This window comes from Puntigrus tetrazona, chromosome 24 (assembly GCF_018831695.1).
Source record: "Puntigrus tetrazona isolate hp1 chromosome 24, ASM1883169v1, whole genome shotgun sequence".
Taxonomy (NCBI): Eukaryota; Metazoa; Chordata; class Actinopteri; order Cypriniformes; family Cyprinidae; genus Puntigrus; species Puntigrus tetrazona.
This window is the reverse complement of record NC_056722.1, coordinates 19,684,817-19,693,926: the sequence shown is the minus strand read 5'-3', so window position 1 is coordinate 19,693,926 and position 9,110 is coordinate 19,684,817. Positions and strand designations below refer to the sequence as shown.

General features: G+C 36.8%; 1 protein-coding gene across 1 annotated transcript; it reads right to left on the bottom strand.

The window, feature by feature from the left end:
• Positions 1-26: 26 nt before the first annotated feature.
• LOC122330111 (gamma-aminobutyric acid receptor subunit rho-3) lies at positions 27-8,670 on the bottom strand. The gene is made up of 9 exons (XM_043226931.1): positions 7,719-8,670; positions 5,743-5,855; positions 4,351-4,418; positions 3,931-4,154; positions 3,771-3,853; positions 2,704-2,841; positions 2,430-2,582; positions 1,487-1,680; positions 27-396 (listed from the first exon to the last, which is right to left on the bottom strand). Exons 1-9 carry the CDS (start codon positions 7,856-7,858, stop codon positions 97-99), a joined length of 1,413 nt encoding a protein of 470 aa, XP_043082866.1. The 5' UTR covers positions 7,859-8,670; the 3' UTR covers positions 27-96.
• Positions 8,671-9,110: the final 440 nt, after the last annotated feature.

The window sequence follows — 9,110 nt, the reverse complement described above, 5'->3', positions numbered from 1 at the left end:
TCTGTGTGAGAGTCTGGATTCTATCATCCGATTACATTCAAGCAATCAAGTGTATGAGAGTTTATAAACTCAGAGCAGGCCAGTTTTCTCTCTGGCTTAGGAGTAGATGCTCCAGTAGATGATATTGAAGAGAAAGTACGCCAAAGGAAAGAATATTCTGGAATAGGAGTCGATCTTGTAACTGTTATTCATGATATGGTTGACGCTTTGGCGAATAGAACGACGCCGACGGAGGCGTGTGCCCAGGACCGGAGGAAGCTCGGGTGTTGTGGAGTTCCTGGAGGACATACATGGCTCTGTGTTTAGGTCAGACAATGGAAATGTGCTGAGCTCTATGTCCTGGTCATGGAAACAGCCATCGAATGCCATGGCTTGAGATGCATCGTATCCTGAGAGCTGCAAGAGACAAACACAATTCAATTTTTCATGAAGAATGTGGAAAGTACAACGTACTGGACATTCAAGAAATAGTACACAAAAAAGATTGCTCTAAAAATTTCTATGGTACAGTAAAATTTGATGCTACTGAGGTCCAGAAAGGCCGTATTGTATTTGAGATCAGCAATGGAGATATTATCAAATTCAAGATTAATAATCGCTGGAATTTTGTTTCATTTACAGACAGCTTTAATATAGATTAAGAATTATATAGCACATTCATTTTTGTTTTTAGAACAGTGTTGACAATAATATATCTGGTTCAAAAATTGTCTTAAACGATTAGTTGACTTTTAAATAAAACTTTATTTACTCACCCCATTTACTTCTCCCTACATCAAGCGTGCCCTTTTCAGCGTTATAACGTATTACGTGCATCACATCTTAAAACAAGCAAGAACATTTGTATTTATATATATATATATATATATATATATATATATATATATATATATATATATATATATATATATATATATATATATCTTCTTCTCCTGCTCTTTCCTATCCTTTTCTTGTTTAAAAAAAAAAAAAAAAAAAAAAAAAAAAAAAAAAAAAACCCTTGTGTCTGCATTAGGAAAGACAAGACCCCACTCAGAGCTCTTATGCACTACTGCCCTTTTGCTGATTTTAATTTGCTTCTATATGCCTACCTCATTTGTACGTCGCTTTGGATAAAAGCGTCAGCTAAATGACTAAATGTAAATATATATATATAGTGTTAACGCTAGATAACTATATCCTGGAATGTTTTTTTAAAAACCTTAATTTCTTTTCGACTAAAGAAATACATTATCTTGGATAACATGGGGGGTGAGTAAATGACCTGCAAAATTTAATTTGAAAGTAAACTAATCCTTTAAGTCCATTTTAAAGCATTCATTGGCCAATTGCAATATTTAATCAACAGGGGGCGACATTTCAGCATTTTACAGTTTTGTTCATGGAAAGTAGAGAGAATGCATCATTACACTGTGAATACTGAAGATTTTTATCAAGCTTAGAGTGAAATAAATAAGAATCCTAGGATGTTTAAGAGATCTTTGACCTTCAATTGCTCGAGTTTCTTCATTTCTTCCTTAGTAGTGAAGTAGTTGACGGCTGCATACTCGATGACGGACAGAAACACAAACAGGAAGCTGGTCCACAAATAGATGTCCACCGCTTTCACGTATGATACCTGAGGCATGGACGCTGACACTCCCGTAATTATGGTGGACATAGTCAACACCGTAGTGATGCCTGGATAGAACACACATGCAGAGACACACGTCTGCTTTATTCTAATGCAGTCACACTGGTGACTATCATCGCTCAGCTACCAGAAATCCAGTTCAGAGGTTGAAACCATTGAAGCTATTTAAGTAAAAATTCACATAAGGTCAAAATATTCCCTCACAGATTTTGCAATAGGGTTTTTTGGCAACGTTGACCAACAGAAAGCTGCTTGAAAGTGACTTCTGAGTGAGCTACAGTTTTGGCACTAGACATTTTTTGCCCAAGAAACTTTGCTAACGTCACCACATTTTTAGATTGATTTACAAAGTTACAAAATGCAGTGCTATCTAGATCAACATCCTTGTTGTTTGCTCCCAATCAATCAGATGTCAGGACTAGGCCAGGGCTACCTGCTAGTATAAAAGAAAAAAAAAGGAAAATCTTTGACATCATCTCTAACAATCATAGCTATTCAGAATACATTATGCAGGATTTTGTACCAATGAGATTTCATAATGGGTGGAGCTACCCAGTATAAAGCTGCATAATTTAGCATGTACTGTTTTTTTGTGCAAAATATGGTTGCAATCACATATAGTTTGTTTCCCCAAGGCTTTTTACAAAGTCTGTAATTGTATGATGCCTAGTGTTTCGTAAATCTGTTAAGATTTCCACAATACACCGGGGTACAGTCCAACAATATTAAAATAAAACTTCGAAAAGATGGTTTTCACAGTGCAGTTTTTGCATCTGCGTGAACAGATGTTACCCACCAAGTGAGACACGGGCCGGTACTGCCCTCCTGTCGATCCAAAAAGACACCCAGGACAGAACAACCATCAGCATTGTAGGAAAATATGTTTGCAGCATAAAGAAGAATATGTGTCTTCTGAGGATGAAGTTGATGTAGAGCCTGTTGTACCAGCCTGACAGAAACATGTGTGAAGTTAAGAATTAATGGCATACTGGTATATTACCAAACAGGACAAAGAGATAGGATTTTTCAAAGCATGAATATACATAAAGAGGGAGACAAGCATGCTGTACCTGTGCTGCTGTACAATGCCAGACCATGTGAGGGGTGAAACTCTTCAATGAAGAACTGAGAGAGAGCAATCTCATCTGTCCTCAAAGAGTCATTGCCATTTTTCCAGTACAACATGAGGTCGTTCTCAGCATATGCATCTGAATGGGATACAGGAGCAAAGGCAAAGATAAAGAAAACCAGCAAAACAATTTCCTGTTCAAGCCATGTTTATATACATGGATCATTTGAAGTGTGCTATTATGGCACCATATTGTTAATGTTATGTATTCAAACAGCTTTTGTGGCATAATTCAAAATCCGTCTGATTCAAAATGGGCGGTTAATTAAATTGCTCCACATACTCAATGGGTTTAATAGTAGCCTGGATAAATGTAACTAATTTAGATGTTTTTCTAAAACACTAGCATTTGCTCTAGTAAGCGACAGTGTAGATGTCATTAACTAAAACCAAAAAAAACCAAAAAAAAAAAAAAAACATAAAAATGGGAAAAGCAGATAAAATTACAAAAAATAAAATGTAAAAGATGAAAAGCAAAAAAGTTAAAGCTTATTCGATATATTCATAAATATAATAATAGAACATAAATAACACTAAAATCATGCTAATATCCTTTCAATGGTTTCATTGATTAATCTTGAAGAATGTGAAGAAATGGCTTTACTGCTATTATGTGCATCCTCTTCTAAATTTGTAGTAAATAAACATCTTGTTATTTAAAATATATATAATTAAACGTGAAAGATTACTGGGTTTAAATGCTTTACATGAGAGAATTTTTAAAAATCCTTTCACAGAAAAGGTCGGGAAGTGTTTCATGCCAACATATGCAATGTTTAATTATTGGTGCTATAATTGCGCAACAGTGCATATTCTAAGATTTATATCATTACTTCATGCACGTCCATTGTAAGCACCTTTCCATTACTATTCATTTACTAAATGGTGTCTAAAATGTTCAAGATCCTTTAATAAAATGACCCACAATTGCCAAACAAAAGAAACAATGTAGGTGGGACTCAATAAAAATTACACAAGAACTGAAGATGTTTCTAGGTGGACACGCACAGCTCTCCAATTCCAGGGAACAGTTTTGGGTGTCCAACGGGAATCTACTGAAGTCCATTGAGCACAGAGAAGTAACTGTAATCCTGCAATAAAGAGAATATTCCATTATTACCAAATGGAATATGAAGGGAATGAATCATCATTGGTTGCAGTCATCTACCTGACGCTATAAAGGATGTTGCCGTCTGGGTATACTCTCAGCATTATGTTCTCCATGGTAGTATCATGGATGAAAGAGCGCTTGGAATGGACAAAAAAGACATCAGGCTTCCAGATCTTCTTTACGAGCCGGCCATCGAACGTGCGGCTCAGATTGTTACTGGAGGGAAAAGCCAAACGTTCATCCTTCCAATAATGCCTCAGGTACAGGGTCATTGTGAAGTCCTGCAAGAGACCTTTAAATTTTACTGACCTTATAGATAAACATGAAAACTTATTAAGGGCAACAGTGAAGGGCAGTTACTGGCATTTTGATGCAAAAAAAATGGTTTTGACATATATCGGAAGACCTTTTGCTGAGATTTACTTTGTAGGAAGCCAAAGGCCTGCTTTTATATATAAAGAGAATGTGCACTTTTACCATGTTAACTTCAGAGATGCTGTCTATACTCTCCACCTGAACATCAATGCCCACAGGGATGGCAGATCCTGCAGGACAGAGGATACATTACATATGCATGCATGATAACAGTAATGGCTTTGATACAAACTTAGAGAAACTGCCTCCGTTGCTTCTACAGAGAGAGCATATGGAGCTCAAAATGTTACTGTAATCCTATTTGTCCCATCATTAAATTACAGAAATGGACGGCATTGAACTTCTCAATCTCCTTCAATCGTCATGTAAAAGAAAGCCTAATCACCGATAATCTACTGCTTTATCTAAATCTCATCTATCCCTTCGTCCTCCTGCTTCTACTTTTACCGTGAAAGCACTGGCAGATTAAAGCCCTGCTGGTTAAAAGAAAAATATACAATGATTTATGCTTGCATTAAAAAATAACCTGGCTCTTTCAAGCTTTAATGGCATATTTAAGCAAAAATAGCCGTTTTTTTTTTTACAAAATAAAGTTCATCCATCTATCATAAAAAAGTACTCTACACTCTAGAGAATATCTAGCGCAACAGCACAGAGAGATTTGAGAGTGCACAGGACATATATATGAGAGTGCATTCGGTTTTGTGCCAGAGCAAAGGAAATCTGCACACCAGTAGAGAGTTTTGTGCTTGTGCATTTTATTAATCTGCTTTCATGCTACAAAAATGTGCTCTTAACATTTGTCATTAAAATAACAGCATAATGTTACACTTACATTACTTGCCCAGAACATCACTCTCGTGAGCGCATACAACAGTAAGCAAAAGCTAAAACTTATGGCTTATAAAGTTGCTTCACTCCTGAAGGACTTTATTAACCCATCAAAGCCCGAGTGGCGCATTTTTTATCAAGGATGGATGCATTTTTTTAAATCTCATTTAAACCTCCATTCACTGCTTTAATAAAGCTTGGAAAGTTTGTAACTCTGTATTTGTCCAAAAGACGAAAGTCATATAAACCTAGGATGGATTGAGTAAATGGGGTAAAACTGTCCCTTTCAAGTATTCAAACATGTGTGAAAATAGTCCATGAGTGGTATCTTGCACTTTCCCATCTGTTTTACCAGGTCTGGGGTGTAATCCAGATTATTTTCCACCAAAGCACATCTGCGTCCTCAACATCTATTGTCTAATTTGTGTTTGGCACAATCTGGGTCACGTTTGAATTCAGGACCAAACTCGCAGTGTCAAAGTCACCTCTGGCTGCTTTCCCCCCCGAGCAGAGAGATGGCAACATCCACCTCTCTCTGCCCTCTGACACAGTGAAATGGTGCAGTCCATTTCTAATCAGGTTTATTAAAAAGAACACTCTAATTGTAATGTTCAGGATCGAGATGAAATTGATAATTGGAGCAAATAAGCAGTGATTCCTGACCTCCGAATCCAGGCCTCATAGCAAAGTCGTGGTCTTCAATTCTCAGCAGCTGCTCAGTTTTGATCAGGAGGGACTTAGTGCTGTCCTTTCTCTTTAATTTATAATCAATCCGTCTGAAAATGAGAAAAAGGGTCAGGTGAAATACAATTAATCCACTACTTATGACTTTTCAACAGGATGGAATAGCAGGAATGTTGTCCAGGGTCAGACCCTTGGCATCACGGAGCACTAAAACGTGTTTTTATGATTCGCCGACCTGTTCGCATGTCAGAACGTTAACCTAAACATCTGCCTCAGTGCTCCAGCATCTGTAATACGAAAATAATTACTCAGCCATTAGAGGAATGATGTACAAAAACAGCTTGTCGCACAACAGCGATTGTGTGTGCCAGATTGTAAAAATGAGCCACAGTTTGGAGCAGTTCCAGATGCCTCCGGAGCAAATCATTCTCAGAGTCCTGAGAGATAAGACATGAAATATGCCAAAACGCAGCAATAACTAGTGAAGGTCAGTGGTAGACATACAATGTTTCACCTAACATAGCTTTTCCGTCTGCGTGCTTTAATTGAAACCCAAATATACTGTCAATCATGCTGTGCTCATTACACGGCAAAGTTAATTGCACACTGAAGTGCAATTACAAAATTAAACCTCAAACTGAATACAGAACCACACCACCCCTAATGACTGTGATGGACTCATTACGCAATCATGCTAACAAAAACACAACTGAGAACTAATGACACAATGCATGCTGCTGTACACTGCTGTGGTTATCTGAAAAATGGAAGTAAAATAAATGACATAAAATGTTAAAAAATAAATGTGTTTTTGCCTCATTAATGTCTTTGTAAAACAAAGTTCACCATGATAAAGCTTTTATAAATATATGAGACATTATGCATTAGCAAATTACCTGGAAAACCTGGCTGACACTGTGAAAAGGCTTTTTAGGAAGCTGCAGGCGTGACTTTAATGCCAAACAGCGGTTTGGCTGCTTTCCATCCTCTATGAAAGCTAAAATCACCAGGATGGTTTTAATTACAGAATGAAAGAATATTCTCACTCCTGAGGTGGTGTGCGACACATTACCTTGTGGTATTAAACAACCACCAACAATGGATTTAAAAACTCACTTCATTCCTCATGTAGACAGATATAACATATAATTACAAGATAATTCACATTTGCATTACTTGAAACAAAATGAACTATAATACCATATAGGGTGTAATACACTATATAAATATAAGAACTTTATTGCAGTTAATTGCCAAGATAAATTAATTATAAATTATTTAAAAAAAATAAGAAAAATTACCCAAACTCTAAAAAGAAAAATCTAAATATTAACAATATTACTAAAATACAGATTGTCACAATATAGGCAATGTATCTAACTTGTAATATCCAATATAGCACACCTGAGTGCTTAGTCATAAATCCCCCAATAAAACACTATTTTTCAGTCCGGCCTCATGCTATAAACACAGAACACAGAAAAAATGATTCTGGTGTCCTCCAGTCTAATTAAACCCCCTATTTACTCTTTCCTAATTACTGCCCATCTGTTTACACAATGAAACATGCTGGCAAATGACAGACTAGCAACATATTTATGCAAAACTGATCAAATATTTAAACCATATTACATAATTGTAGGCATATTACAACTAACAATTTGCTAGAGATGAAACCGTTTTATTTTTCAAATAACCTAACACTATCATTCAAAAGTATATATATATATATATATAAATATATATATATATATATATATATATATATATATATATTATATTTGTGGAAACCATGACACATTTTTGTCTGAAGCCTTTTGATGAATAGAAAGTTCATAACAACAACATTTATTAGAAACAGAAATCTATTCGTAACATCATAAATGCCTTTACTGTCACTTTTTTTTACTTTTTTTTTTTGTTAAAAAATAATTCAAAAGCAATGCATTACTCACCCTCTGAATCTGTTTTTGCCATGCTCAGCCAAGTAAACATCCTTGTTTTTCTTCCGGTTAGGATAAGGGTTGTTGAGCAAGGTGACGGGCCAGAGACAAGCAAGGCACAGCAGCCTGAGATTCAGCAGGACCAGCTTCATGACCGGATACGATGACAGTAGACTCGTTTCTCTTCGTCTGTAGCTGGAGTCCAGAAATCTTTCACAGAGCCAAGAAGGGACGGTTCCTGGGTCCTGGCCATCCCAAGCAAAGCTCAGCTGAGAGGGTACTGGGAAACGTTATGGCTTGTTCACACGTCTTCCAGTACGATCATAAACCCAAAATCTAGTTTGTTTGACCGCGTATCACAGCATGCCTTCAGTGTCCATTATCGTCAGCATATCTGGCCGCTGTCGACGGTGGTGCTTTGTCACCCAAACATAAATCAATATGAATTTATTCTTACAGTAATAAAAGAATGACATTAATTCCTCTCAAATCCTCTTATCTGTAGCTGGTGGATCTTCCCTTAACCTACACAGTGGGATGGGACCATCTCTAATCGGGATTTCCACATGCCAGGAGTTATAGCTTCATGTCATTACTGTTAAAGGTAAACTTTTCATACCTGTCCACTCATGTTCATACAGTTCATTCGCTGATGCTGAAGTGAAAAACATGCAAAGCGGACAAATAAGAGACAAGAAGATGAACCTAAACATGAAAGTGACATGTTGCATTGACGTATAGAGATGTAATCCTGTCTTTGTCCTCTTGTTCAACTTCTTTCAAGAAAACAGCATCGGTATCACAGATGTAGTCCGGATAGATTAGACATCTGCAAATAAATATTTCAGCAGATGAGCATTTGAAGGTGGTAGTGCCGGTTAAAACCATTGCATCTGTGTTTTGTAGAACGCCGCTCTGGCATCACCTGATGATCTGCTCCAGTTTCAGGCAGATTCCATCATTAGTTATTATTATAAAAAGCTGAGAGACTAACCAATCAAATCACATTAACGCAATCAATTACATTACAGAAGCGTAGAGAGAGGGGGAGGGGAAGGAGAGCAAGATCATAGGATGGACAGATAGAAAGAGGAAAAAAATTCATAAACCAATCGTGGAGTCCCTGTGTCCAGTAATCCCAGTGCATCGCCTAATCTGGTGGATTACGGCCTGATCAGCGGCAGAGACAAGCTACATCACCACAGATAGTGTATCTGCATTGAGTTTGACTGGTTAGCTTACCACATCACAAGAGGAACTTGGCAACATATCAAAAAAAAAAAAAGAGATCATTTCCTGTAATAAATGAAAGGATGATTAACCTTGGCCCCTTGCCTCATGGTGCCAAGCAAAAAAAAATTTTACCAATACCAACCATGTATTATATATATATATATATATATA

Excerpts from the sequence above, each read along its gene's own strand:
- LOC122330111 (XM_043226931.1), bottom strand. The coding sequence starts at position 7,858 with ATGAAGCTGGTCCTGCTGAATCTCAGGCTGCTGTGCCTTGCTTGTCTC. Across the intron at positions 2,842-3,770 it reads TTCCCTGGAATTGGAGAGCT|ATGCATATGCTGAGAACGAC; the intron begins GTGCGTGTCCAC and ends TATCCCATTCAG. Across the intron at positions 397-1,486 it reads AGAAACTCGAGCAATTGAAG|CTCTCAGGATACGATGCATC; the intron begins GTCAAAGATCTC and ends TGTCTCTTGCAG.